This window comes from Lepidothrix coronata, unplaced genomic scaffold, assembly GCF_001604755.1.
Source record: "Lepidothrix coronata isolate B3197 unplaced genomic scaffold, Lepidothrix_coronata-1.0 Scaffold3, whole genome shotgun sequence".
Classification (NCBI taxonomy): domain Eukaryota; kingdom Metazoa; phylum Chordata; class Aves; order Passeriformes; family Pipridae; genus Lepidothrix; species Lepidothrix coronata.
This window is the reverse complement of record NW_016690183.1, coordinates 10,034,535-10,048,398: the sequence shown is the minus strand read 5'-3', so window position 1 is coordinate 10,048,398 and position 13,864 is coordinate 10,034,535. Positions and strand designations below refer to the sequence as shown.

The window sequence follows — 13,864 nt, the reverse complement described above, 5'->3', positions numbered from 1 at the left end:
TGATTTAGTTTACATTAAAATGAGACCTTCTAAGAAGTATTAAATGTCTCTACACATAGAGCTGTTGCATGATGGCCTCATAAAAGTCAAAGCTGTCTGCACTTCTGAGAACTCCACCAGAACAAATACGTTACCACAAATTACACCAAAGTAAAAGTTTATATTATTTTTAACTGATAAGCCCCTGCTGCTCAAAACATATCCCATAAATATCAGTCCTCAGCGTTTGCAAAGACATTAGCACAATCCGTATCAGAGTTTAAGAACACCCAGGATGTATTACAGAGCATATTAGAATACATTTGTATAAAATCTGTAAATAAAATGCTCAGATATGATTAAGCTTTTTTTTGCAAGACAAACGACTGCATAAAGCCACATCAGAGTACAAACATCACAAGACACAACACATCTACAGATATTTTTACCTTTTAAAAAAAATAATGGGCTTTATATCTTCTTTTCTTCTGGCATGTAATTAGTACCTAAAATATTTAGCTAGAAGCACAGAATTGAACTGCTAGGTTCAACATCTTTCATTTGTCATATTAACTCTTGTTTTTTCCAGTACACAGTGAACTACATTAATATGATATCTACAGAGGACCAGCCCTTGAGTTTATATTCTAAGCTGGTACTTCTAACTTAATTTTTTGACTGCAAAGGTAATGCAAACAACACAGAGCTAACTCAAGTCTGTGGACATCAGCTCATTATCTTCAGAAGTGAATTTCTTAGCCGAGGCCAGTAACAACATGACATACTTACAACAAGCTCACGACATACTCACTTCAGCCTTGGACAGTTTAGACCAAGTGCTGTGAGAGAAGCATCTGTAAGGTTGCTACAGCCTGAAACACAGAGTGATTGGAGTCTATGGCATCCTCTACAGATTTTTACAATGCCTTCATCTGAAATTTGCTGCAACACAGAAGAAGGTTGAAGTTATTCCCTTATCAAGTAATCAGCTAAGATTACACAGCAATAACAGCACAGCTTTTACGGGTAATCAACACACATTACTGAACTGCTGTTGTCATGCTGTACGTAAACCAAGGCAACCCAGACATTCAACCAAAAAATACCGTCGTGAGACCATGTACAATAATAGTGAAGATAATCAACACACACAATTCCTACTTATCTACATATTTTTCCAAGACCTCAAGTCCTACTCAAAGGCAGTCTGAAGCATAGAGCGAGAGTTGTTTGTTGCTGTCTTCCTTTTTCCACTTTGCTTTTGTTTTATAATTTTTCACATCTCTTTCTTTTAATTGTGTTTGCTTCCTATATGTTTATGGAGTCCAGATCTTCCATTCCAGTGACTGTGTAAGTTCAGCAACAGTGCAAAAGAGAGCTTAAAGCCTGACAGCAGGAGAGGTAACCACCTATTTTGCACTGGTGCAGTAGGACCCAATGGCAAAAATCCTTCACTTTCAGATAATTTTTGAAGCAAGAGTTACAGGTAAACAATCAAATCTGCATTCTTCACAGGTTTGTCCTACCCTATGCAGTTGCCTTTAGATGAAAGATTTAACTCAAACAAGGTTTTTCATTTCTCAAAATTGTTTTGTACTAGATATTCTGAAAAGAGTAACTCTAAATTTGTAATATGAGCAAAAAAGTTCTCTCTCTGAAACAGGGACTACAAGAAATAGCCCCATCGCAGGTGCACACAAAACAGCAACAGGAACTAGATTATTGGGAGGGGTGCAAATATTACTTTGTTTACAAATCTTCTATTCTGGAAGAAGTTTTCTCTCCTCCTCCCACTCCTAATGCCATGAATTTAATTTCTCTTCTGTATGACTAATCCTGCATGGTGAAACAGGTTGTTTTATTCCCTGGTTTAATATTACTCTTACAATAGTAACAAACACATCTACTTTTTTTTAATGGAAAATACACATTCCTTTTATAAGCCCCTCATATAAGTATGCTAATACAACTGTAGCATATTTCTGAGGCTATTACCATAAACATTACCCTTCACAGATGAAAACAGGATGAGAAATAGCAGTAGCTCAGCACAAAGAGAGATTACCTTATGCTCCCTCCCCCAACCCAGTACTTTTTAATATCAGAAGTTTAGATTTGCAACTTGTTCTGTCAAATTAAATTTTTATAGACAGAAAACTTGAAGTCTCGTATTCCTTTTGTAGATCTGGAAGGATTTGCATCATCTACCACTAAGAGGGTAAGTTTTCTTGTGTTTTTTTTTAAATAAAATTTCAACATCAATCAGGTATTTCTGATTTTGCCTCTCCAAAAACATGTTATTTTCTGGAACTGTTTCATTTCCTTTGAGAGATAGTCATGACACTATTATTGGGAAACGGAACTATTCTGGAGGTAAGGACTATGTAAATTTTATGCTGCTGTTGGAGATGTACAAGGCCTTTAAGTTATATATGAAAACTTTCCATTCTGAAATTGCTTGCAATTTCAATGCCTACAATCATTCTCAGGAAAGTGCTCAAAAAATGCCTGCAAGTTCCCAGTTTCTAAAATCTTTCTCTAAAGATGGTACCTTTCAAAAGTGCAGTTTCCAGAGATAATATCAGTACATTCCATAGCTGCTGGTGCTGGCCTGGCATTTTACAAGGTCCATAAAACACAGCCACTAGAATTACAGTGTGGACCATATAAAGCACAAGGAGACCTGCTGTGTAAAAATCCGTGCTAACCTTTGATCATAAGGAGTCTGGCTGCTTGTGGAAAAGTGCTTCAAAGCCATAGCAAACAGGACACATCTCCAGTGAAATAAAGCTTTAAAGCACATGTAGGACTACTACTGATGTAGGTAGGACTATTGACTCAAAAAATTCAAAGGGAAAAATACTTTCATTCAGGAGGCTTTTTTGTTTGTGCTACATGACAATAGACACCCTGGCCAAGTGAAAATTCTGGTACACTTCTATGCCAGTGCCCCTTTTAAGCAGGAGAGATAGCAACTGATTATCATCAGACCTCTTGAGAGCCTTCCAGAAAAATAATCAGAAAAGGTAGGCCTTTTCATTCTTCATTAGTCTCAGATAAAACACAACAGAAAAAGAACTCTGGAGAAGGAGGACAGCAGAAGGAAGAGTGAAAGGGGAGGAAATTACATACTGACTTTATTTAAGTGTGGTTCTGACCAAAAGGAGGAACTTCCTTTCATTCCCGTTATCTTTAGGTACCCAACTTCAGTGGGCATCTAAATTCAGACCGAAAAAATCTGAAAAATTCCCTTTTGCTAAACATCCGGTCGGTGCACGGGAGCTCAAGCTTTGTATTCACATTGTTCTTGATTTCTGCAATTTTTAATGTAATTTTTAATAATCCCCAACACTGAACAATGACCAACACTTCAAAGAAATCTCTTAAGTCAAAAAATTTTCGTCCAATCTTAACAAAACATGTTCCCATGCCACATTCATTTGGGAACAATCCATAACACAGATTTGAAAGTTTTAGCAGATTTTTATGATGCCTTCTAGCAATAAAGCTAGAAAATTTTCCAAAACCAACAAAACAAAAATCTAAATTCATTATTCAAATTTGCATGACTGAAACATTGAAATTCTAATTTATTTCAGTATTTTCTAAGGTTTATTTGCAGGCAAAGAATGACTTAAATATATTTAAAATCTAAAAGAAAGTCTTTCCCATTCCTTAAAAGTCACAGCAGAAACAACAAAAAAGCAAAAATAAACCAGAGCAAATCTCATTTGTGTTAAGTAGAATTAAAAGTACATGAATGATTCCCAGTCATTTCATTACAAATGAATGTGTTCTTCCATTAATATTGAAAAAGCATGCCCTTCTGCTACTTTGAGGGTTCTGAATCATCTTCAGTTATGATGCCATTACATTTTACCCTCAATTATGTAGCCCGGAACATGACTTCTGCTCAATTAGAAGCCTTAGACTAAGATGTTACACAGTTCACGATAACTGAACGAATGCAGTTAATTCTTACTCTAGAGCTTGCCACAGTTACAAGATGTAATGAGGGGGGAAAAAATAACACTCCAAGTCCACACTCAGCTTAGAAGCACCCAGCTCATTTAAGACCTCTGTTCCACACAGAATTCTATAAACTGCAGAAATGTACTATTTGACTGATTTAACTGGTTTCTGATTCTTAGAGAATGTATCTTTTGAAGTTTCAAATACTTACTGTACAGGATTGCAAATTCAGGATTACAAGTTCATGACAGTGATTTTGAATGTGTTTCAGTGCTTCATCTTCTAACTGTATTTAGTAATTAAATCAGACATAGGAAAAGAAACAAGAAATTAAAAGCACAGCAAAGCAGCCCAAAGAATGTACACATCTTGCAATATTGAACAAAATCATATAACAAAAACAGTACTTTTTAATTCATAGAGATTTCAAAAACCCAAAATAAAATTTTATTCCTAAAGGATCACCCAAGCAATTATGTACCTGTGTGCAACCTCTAAGAAATAGAGCTTTTAGTCCACTACACCCTTTCACCAGTGCTTCAATACCATCCTTCGTAATCTGATCACACCAGGAAAGATTCAAATGTTCCAGATTTCTGCAACCCTCACTGGGAGAATTAAAAAAATACATAAAGTTAAATCCAGCCTTCAAATAGTCATAACAGTGGGAAACCCAAATTAAATACACTGTTAGAAATTAATGACAGCCAGTGGACTGTGCCAGGCCTCCACAGAAAAGTCATGAGAAAAGACCACACACAAACACCATAGTCTACACCCAAGAAGTCCTAGATATATAATACAGTCAGTGCTGATTCACAGTATCAGGGTTCAGCACCAATTTTTTAAACTTTATTAAATGCTGAACAGCTCTTTAAACACTTTTGTTTAACACAAAACAGTGAAAACGTCTTACCTCAAGCCTTTCAAAGAGCTGTTTGTGATGGCTACGCAAGATGTTAGATCCAGATGTTTCAGCTTGGAACAGAATCTGCTAAGACTGTAACACGTGCTGCAAAACAGCAGACACACTAAAAATACCTTCAGCTACTTCTTTTTCCAAATTTTCCAATCAATCAAAAAACCTCTTTGACTTACCTGTCAGTGATTTTTGTGCACCCATTTAGATTTAAGTGTTCGATGTTTCTGCAGTTCTGTGCAAAGGTCCTAAAACAGCAACAAAAAGCTGAATTAACATAACGTCACAAGTGGTAACACAGTCACTAGAGCGCGCTCTGTCCCACACCTCTCTCCACCTCGGTCAAAAAGCTTAATCTTTAAGTCACAGAGGAATTTCAAAGTATTCCCCAACTACATCCGTCCTAGTAGTTGCTTTTTCCTTTTCCTACTGCAAGTTTCTGTCTAAGATAAGTGTTGTTTCTCTCTCAAACACCACTTGGGCAAGGTGGTTAGTTCTGTCACATATAAGCCAGAACTGCCTTGCTTCAAATGCTGTAACTAAAAACACAAAGGACATAAACAGAAAGGTTTAAGTATCACATCAGTTAAACCTTAAGTTTCTGGGGAGAGTTTTCACACATCTTATTACTGAAGCCTTTGTACATCTTATTAAGGAGCTTGTTCCCACAGCAAATGAAAAGGGACATACCTGGTACAACACAGAAGTATTGGACTACCAGTGGAAAGCCCAGTGGGCTGCAAATTGCTTATTTATTGTTTTCAAAATTAAAATGCATCAGTGTGCTCTACTGGGTATGAACTTAAGGATGATTGGAGCTATTATACTGCTGAGAGCCTGTATGTACTAACTGCCCTGAAGAAACACATAAACTTTCTTTTCATCTCTGCAGAGTAATATTTACAGCTGTGTCGCATTTCAGAACACTGTTTTTATGCCCATGTTTCCTTCAACTGCATGGATTTTATTGGCGGGGGGGAGGAAACACAAAAACAGTTTTGTCTGGAGGCTTGCCCCGGTTAACAGATCTGACTACACACTCAGCTGGTAAAAACTTCCTGGCTTTCCAGAGTGGATTGAAAACAATGGAGAAAAACCCAGCAAGCAGTTATACTGCGAGAGTTTCCACTTTAATTCTCAAAACAGCTATTCTGAAATTCACGTATTGGAGGGAGATTTACAATAAAGATACTCTTCAAATCACTTGGAAAGATGTTACACTCTGGAGGAACAGCAAACTGCCCCTGAGATTCAAGCATGGGGCAGTCCCAAGAAAGCTGTCACAAACATTCAGTACTTACATAGCCAATACCTACATCAATAATTGGCTATTTTACACGAAAGTTGGTGTAGAAGAAGGATAAATAGTATCACCTACAAAACTAATGGATCTGGAAACAACACAAATAGCCTTATAGGAAAAGTCACTTTTGGAACAAATATCTGAAAATTAAAGCCACCTTTCTCATGCTAATGTTTTGAAAGTCTTAAAAGTCATGCACTTATCATTCATTTGTTAATTTCAATATAATCTCCTTATATGTCAGAGGTGAAGCATCTTCTTTTGCAAAGTGTCTTAGACACCACCCTCTGCACCAGCTGGTTGTTAAGGATGCACATATGTGAATACTGGTCACAGTCTGGTGGTTGCTCTCAGCTAAGCCTGTCCTGTTACCTGCTGGCATGACCAGCTGTATCATCCCTACAACATACATGTTATGCACTGAACTAATTAATACTTATTCTAAGTATCTGCTTACTAAATAAATAACTATTTTCAAATATCCCATCTCCAAAATAGGATCAATCATAGGATTTTTGGTCCTATTCACAACTGTCACTGCAGTCTCCTAGCCCTTAGTGTCCCAAAAAACACAGCTGAGAGCCTAAACTAAGTGTGAAAATGGAGTTATTGGGCAGAAAACTGCCATCTACCATCCTGACTCTTTCCTCCTACACCTTTCTCAATGCCTTCCCTGCTAGCTCAACATGGTACTTGCTACCTCTCTCCAGTCCTGCCACCCCCCTTTCTTCCACTTCTGCCACTGCATTCCCTACCGAGGACACAGGGACCATCTAAACGCTCTGGGAACTTGAAAGAGCACTGCAGAAAGTTAACTCTGCTTGGGACTAACTCTTTTTTGATAGCAGTTGCCAGTAATCTAGGAGAGGCAACAATATGCATTTTCCCATGAGGAGGCAAGACTGCCTGAAGGTGGAGACACCAGGGAGCAGTTAGGGGGATGGCCTAGAGGCAGAGAAATCTTTGGGTTTGAAGCTAGGATGCCAATTTGGGTTACTAAAGCAATCACTGCTTACCTAGTTGCTGCATGAATTTACTCTAGAGACAAAAATCAATGAATTAGACTTACTTATAAATTTTAGCAATAGTTAAAGGTCACTAGCTTAATGCCCACTGCTTAACAAAATCTTTGTGCTTATATTTTACACCCCAAGCCGCCTTCCAAACATTCTTTGAGCCCTAAAGCATCTGTGGCTTAGGAATCCTTCAGCTGGAAATAGGATCTTCAGGTTTAAATGCTCAGAGAAATATCCAAAGGAACCTGGCTAAACAGCTTGCATTAGAAAAAGCTCATACAGATTCAAACAACCTTGTGGGAACAAACTGCACAGTTCAGTTTATATACTGTGTAAAAAGGAGGGCCACTGTCACTACTTAGAGTCCACCAAGTTGTTCCCGTTGCCTGCCTGTTCTTATATTAGAGCAAGAAGAGTAACCCAGGTCTTTCCTGATTTTGTAGGCACTCAATTGTATCAGTCTTCATTCTCTGTCCCATTGCTAGGGTCACCTCTTGTCCAGACTGGATCATAAACTATAAAATGACCACTAATCTTGAGTCTCTGACTATTGTAAGATACCGCAGTATAGTCTTGAAAATGGAGCAATATCAACATATTCCTAGCGAAAGAAAAAGACACATTTCTGAAAAGCACAGCTCTCATTTGTTAGTTCATTTCCAGAAAATAACAGTAGCTATATTTTTATCTCAAAATGACATCACATTTAGTCATTACTAAGGTACTTAGTACTTACTTATGTATCCCCTTTTGGTCATCAGTCAGTACTCAGAAATGCAAACAAATGTTACAGTAATTGCTTTTGGTCCAGACATTAGGAAACAAGTGATTGAGGATTATACTTACTTTAAAGAGGAGTCTCCAACACCAAGACATCCTCTCAGACTAAGTTGTCTCAGGAACCCACCACACCTTTTCGATATATTTTCCACAACACGACCCTTAAACCAAATAAAAGAAAGATTTTGTTGAGTTCTACGCTGACATAACATTCTAATCAAATTAAAAATGCTGGGAATTAAGACCAGACCCAGCTATACCCTACCAGAAACTGCATCTCTTTGAATTTCTTTTGCTACTTTAAGAAAAAACAGTAACCCGTTGAGAATCTCCACCCACACTGAGGTGCTGCTCGATTCAATCTTTAGTTCTCTCTTCCTTTTTTTCATTTGATCACACATGGCTCAACTTTTTGTCACAGCAGACCCTACACAACAAAACTACTAAAATGACCTTCAAGTTTTGTCAGATGTGTAGGGAACCCAAAGAACTGCCTCACAGGTGGAATGGGAGGCATGCCCATTCCTCAGGGATCACAGTCACAAGTACATCATGTAAGTTTAAATTGTTCACAAAGACTCACTTGGGCCAGTGTGTCACTACAGCCCTGGTTAAGTTCCTGTTTCACAGTTCCTGCTATAGGGCTGGCTGCGACTGAAAGGTGCTGAACACCTTGGTGGGAACATCAGCAACAGGACTAATACCTAACAGCACCTTGTATCTTTTTCTCTCCCTTTCTTTTCCGAAAGAAGAAATACATATAGAATTACAGGTCGGTAGAGTTTTCGTTGTTGTTGTTTTCCTCTCTACATGGGATGGTAACAATTTTACTGAAACAGTAAAATGTTTCTTACATTTTATTGTTCTTCTCTAATACATAAGTCCTGGCTATCGCTGTGTGAAAATACTTTCTTATCAGAGCTTGTTTCTTAGTCCATAAGTAACATCGTTTATCTTCTCTCTTAGAAGAACTTACACCAAAACAAACAAACTGAAAATTATGTATTTTTTAAATCTTTCTGATTAACCAGAATTATTTCTCAGCCAAGGCCAAATACCTTTAAGGATACCTGTAAGGATAAATTCTTCAATGAATAACATATAATGCAAGTTCAATTTCCATTGCAGAAAAAATCCAAATCCTAATGAATTATTCAAAGAAAACAGAAACAAATAATAAGTTTTCCCAAACCCATTTATTTCTTTAAGCATGTAAAAACCCCCAACAACAAGCATACCAAAGAAGACAACTTTAGTGCATTTAAATGCATTTAACTGTTTGAATATTTCTGTCACTCAAAAAACTAGTTCTTCAATTCACCTCAGCTTACAACTGGTTCCACATACCAAGAAATCCTAAGGCACATTTAACTTCAAGAAGATCTTCACACATCTTTGATAGAAAATAAACATTATTTTAATAGGTTTTGCCCTCCCTTCTCACTTTATTCTCTACCACATGAGGGCTTAAATATGGAAAATTTCACAGAACCTAATTTTTCATTATTCGATACTCTCAGATCAAGCACGAATCGAAAAATCACCAAACAGTGATCACCAACGTCCAACTGAGCAAAAAGTTGTCAAATACAATCAGCAGCATTACTGCCCTAAATCTATAGACAAAAAAATGTTACTAAAACAGCTGAAGAAAAAACAGAGTTCTTAGACATCAAACGTGAAACTGTATCTCATTTAAGAACTACTTTGTGTAATAAATGCTGGTTAAACACACTCGTAGGAACAAATTTAAGGGGTTTATATTACAAATGTACTTAAATATAATATACTGAACTAACTGAATTGCTCCAAACCACAATAACTTCTTATAGCAAAAGAGGATCATAACTTAATTTCATTCCTTCTCCTTTGAATCCCATGCTGCATCCTATATAGTATTTCAAATCCTATACAGTATTTCAAAGGGCAAGACCACTAGATAAAACATAAGATAAACACATCAAAAACTTAAAAATACAAAACTGTGTTTCTAAATACCAGAAAAATAATTCAAACATACAAAAGGCTTATCAACAGAAGGACCACAGACCTGTTGGGTTTTAATTTATTTCTTAGCAAATAAGAAAAACAAGCTTTTTTAAAGCGACTGAAAAGATGATATTAAAGCTCCAAGTCTTTTGGACACATCTAGATTGAGGCAGATGCCAAAATCTTTCTCCTACCTCTTCAAGATCCTCTTGTTTAACAAGAGTAGAGCAGTGGAGTTGGCAATAAAGTTTTAAAAGAGCGTTGAAAAACATTTACCGTCTATATTACTGTAAAGCTTTAGGTACAATTTGTACCACGGTTAGCAAATGAAACACATCTGGATTTTATTCACACAACTAAGCTAAAACATAAAATTCAGAAGCAAATCTATTATTATAGTCTAAATTTAATTTGCATCATCAAACAACAATAAACCAGTTCAGATTTAATTACAGAATTGTTGTTCCCCATGGATTTTTGTCTTCATTTTCAGATGTCATATTTTATTTTGTTATGTATATCTATGATAGCATTAATATAGACATGTTTTTCATAGGGAAGACAAGTCTGCTCTAATCCTTTCATTATATACTGTATCCACATGTACCTGCATTTCATGCAAGGTTCAAACCTTATAAAACAAGTGGTCATAAAATGTTAATCAAATACATATCAAATCAATACTAGGCAACTCAGTGGTAAGAAAAGTTCTTCAGCATTTTAGTGCTTCAATCTCCAAATCCCATAGCCAAGCGTCCAGAGAGCTTTCAGCACTAGATGGCCCCCTCACAGAGACTTGGGACCAACAACAACGTTATCTTGTAGATTGTAGAAGTGATTCTGAGGATCTCACTCCATGCAGAGGCACCGTTTACACCTTTCCCTTCTGGAAATGATGAGCAGGTTTGAATTTCTAGAGCTCTGTATGTATATGATATATGAAAATTATCTGATATATAGCTGGCAACCAAAATTGAAACTCATCAGAGGAAAAGAAAAAGGCAAATACAGAGTTCTTTTCCATTTGCTCCTTCACAGTATTATTATCTTGAACTTAGTCTTTAAAACGTGTGAACGCAAACAGAGTCTGCGGGATACTCAAAATGGGCTGTGCTCTTAAACATCTCCATAAGAATGAAAAATACCCAAAGACACTAACCTCTATATCCGTCTGAAAGTTAAAGAGGTCTATTCTTTGCCAATTGCTTCCATCCAGAGCTAAAACATTCCATGCCTACAGAAAACAAATACAATGTATTACCTCCACTGCCTGCTCCCTTCACTTTTCTCTCAGCAATTCAAATATTACAATCGAGACAATTTCAGGCAGCGTTTTTTAAAAAAAATTGTAGATACTAGTAGTCATACAATATCAGCTAGTTAAAAACAGAGTTTGTGGAAATTAATCTCAAATCCTCTAAATGGATTACACTTCAAAGGGTAACTTGTGGCTGTAAAACATGCAGGAAAGCAAGATATTAAATGTCAAGTACATACACAGAAAGATTTAACCCTCCATTTTTAAAAAAAGCTTTTGTACATTTGTCTAATAAGTCACTTTTGCTAGATATGTATGGAAAAAAGTAGCTGCAGATGACATTCCTTTCAATAAAACCACAGTTCCTCAACCTCACCAGTTACTATTCTGAGAAAACAGAGACCTTTCAGAAAACTGCTGACTTTCCACTATTAGGACCAGTCCTTTCCTTTACACGTGCTAATTTGTCCTTCACTGTCGCAGCAGTAGTTGTTCAAAGTAAAACAAAATAAAAAAGCCAGAGAAACACAAATATATGCAGAAAATTAGAAAAAAAAGAACACCACATCCAATGACAGGTAGTTTTGAGAGAAAAATACAATTTATTCAATCCCTTTGGTTTTCTTATGCAGTTTTGTTGGCTTTAGCTGAAATCTGATGTTACCTGACTCACAAAACTTACTGAAGTTAGAGGCCAGGGTGATACAGGTGTAGAAATGAAATAGTTACATGCTTAATTATACATTAAAACAAACAAGCAAACAAAAAACCAATTAAAACCAAAACCAAACCCAACTGTCATTAAGATAAGGAACGAAAGCATGAAATAAAGTTCATTCGTGTTGTATAATAATACAGTTCATTGTACACAGTTGATGTAGAAACAGAATATTATTCATTTTATTTCAAGAAAAAAAATGAAGACAAGCTAAACATAAAAGCTTACTTAGCATGCTTTCTCTAATATCTTGTGTGTGCCTTTTTCCCCTACTAGTAGTCCATCTACTTAACACCTTTTGTACTTGGCAAGAAAATGATGGATGTAGTTCTTAGACACATGGTGCACATTAACCAAACTACATGGAATTTTAAGCAGAAAATGCGCCTGAAAAATAGTGTTATACAGCCACATGCTTTATAAAAAGCAAATGCCATCATGCCAAACTGGATTTAATCCTTTCTCCAGATACTGAGCATACACAACTGGATATCTTTTCCATAGCCTTAAAGTCTTGTACATAGCAACTAAGCCCACATCTAAATGTAGAAGTGGGACCACTGTAATTTCTTTTCATGAACAAAGAGTCTGAGAATTTATTTTTTTTTAGGAAGCAGATTGCAATAAATCCCATTATTTGCATACAATTAAAAGAACAGCATCCCAAGGAACAACAAAAAAACCTCAACAGAAATACCTACCTTGGAAACTTGTGCACAGCGACACAAAGTAACTATGTCCAAGAAAGAAAATATTCTAGAAAGAAAGGAAAACAACAAAAATTAAAATGTTTAATTATAAATTCAAAATAACATATGAATTCACAGCTATGCCGTTCTACGGAAAGACACAAGTTACACAAGAAGCAAGTTAAATGCAATAAGTATTTTACCAAATTATTTTGGTTATTGAGACTTAAAGAATAATATCATAGTTATCATCTAAAGACAGGCAACACCAACATATTAGAACCCAGCAGATGCTGCTTCTGAAAAATCTGTTTTCTGTTCCCTCTCCATATTACCCAAACATGTATGCATGATTACAAAATATTTTTTCTTCTTTTTAATTCAGAGAAACTAGCTTATATGCCTTTAATTGTGCTACAATTAAAGAAATAACTCACACAAATACAGATGAAGATTTCAGAGGCTGGTGAAGAGTAATAATTAGAAAAGAACACATAAATAAATCCAAGTTCTAGAATCTAAGTACTAATACAAAGAACAATGACCCAAATTTCTAAAGGGGTTTCACAGTGACTACCAAGCCTAACACCTTCAGTATCTTTTTTTTTATTATTATTATTTACTCTACAAGAAACAACTACAGTTGAAAATTTAGCTTTACTATTCTGATCATGGAACCAACTCCTCAGGGCTGTCAACTCTCAGTAGTTTTCTGAAAGAAATTTTTCACTGTCAAAATGAATTTTGCTAAATTCCAGACAATGATATTGGTTCACAGGATGTTCTCAGCAAAAAAGAAATCATTAACCTAAGCATAAAATATAGATCCTATTCCAAAATAATTTTCTATTACAGAGAATGAAAGCTTTGAAATACATGAAAGACATTACTGTAATTCATTTATAAACTGCTACCTGCTTGCCAGTGAACTTTTTCAGTCATCAAAACAACTAACAGTAATAAGAACAATTTCATTTTACAGTGAGATATTAACACTGAGGAGCAAACAACTGGTAACAGATGCTGAATTTAATAATGTAAAATTCTGGTTACTGCTTTCCAAGTAAATATCTGAAGCTAGAGCTCAAAATGGATGCTTACATCTTAAGCACTGTGATTTTTAGCTGTGCTAAGAGTAAAAAAAAGTAATGAAAATACTTCTTAAACATAACCTTCTGGATATTTATTACAATCACTTCAGATAATAGTTTTCCAATATTTTGTTGACACATGAAAATTCT

At 35.9% G+C, this 13,864-nt stretch overlaps 1 protein-coding gene across 4 annotated transcripts in view; it reads right to left on the bottom strand.

Annotated features, from left to right (window-relative positions):
- FBXL2 (F-box and leucine rich repeat protein 2) overlaps positions 1 to 13,864 on the bottom strand; it is a 56,576-nt gene that overhangs the window by 11,636 nt on the left and 31,076 nt on the right. For all 4 annotated transcript variants that reach the window (XM_017821028.1, XM_017821020.1, XM_017821030.1 and 1 more), the window contains exons 3-10: positions 12,636 to 12,690; positions 11,118 to 11,192; positions 8,036 to 8,130; positions 5,050 to 5,118; positions 4,868 to 4,963; positions 4,433 to 4,559; positions 4,163 to 4,237; positions 791 to 921 (exon numbers count right to left, since the gene is read on the bottom strand). In XM_017821028.1, coding sequence (XP_017676517.1) covers positions 791 to 921; positions 4,163 to 4,237; positions 4,433 to 4,559; positions 4,868 to 4,963; positions 5,050 to 5,118; positions 8,036 to 8,130; positions 11,118 to 11,192; positions 12,636 to 12,690 — 723 coding nt within the window. The remainder of the gene's footprint in view (positions 1 to 790; positions 922 to 4,162; positions 4,238 to 4,432; positions 4,560 to 4,867; positions 4,964 to 5,049; positions 5,119 to 8,035; positions 8,131 to 11,117; positions 11,193 to 12,635; positions 12,691 to 13,864) is intronic.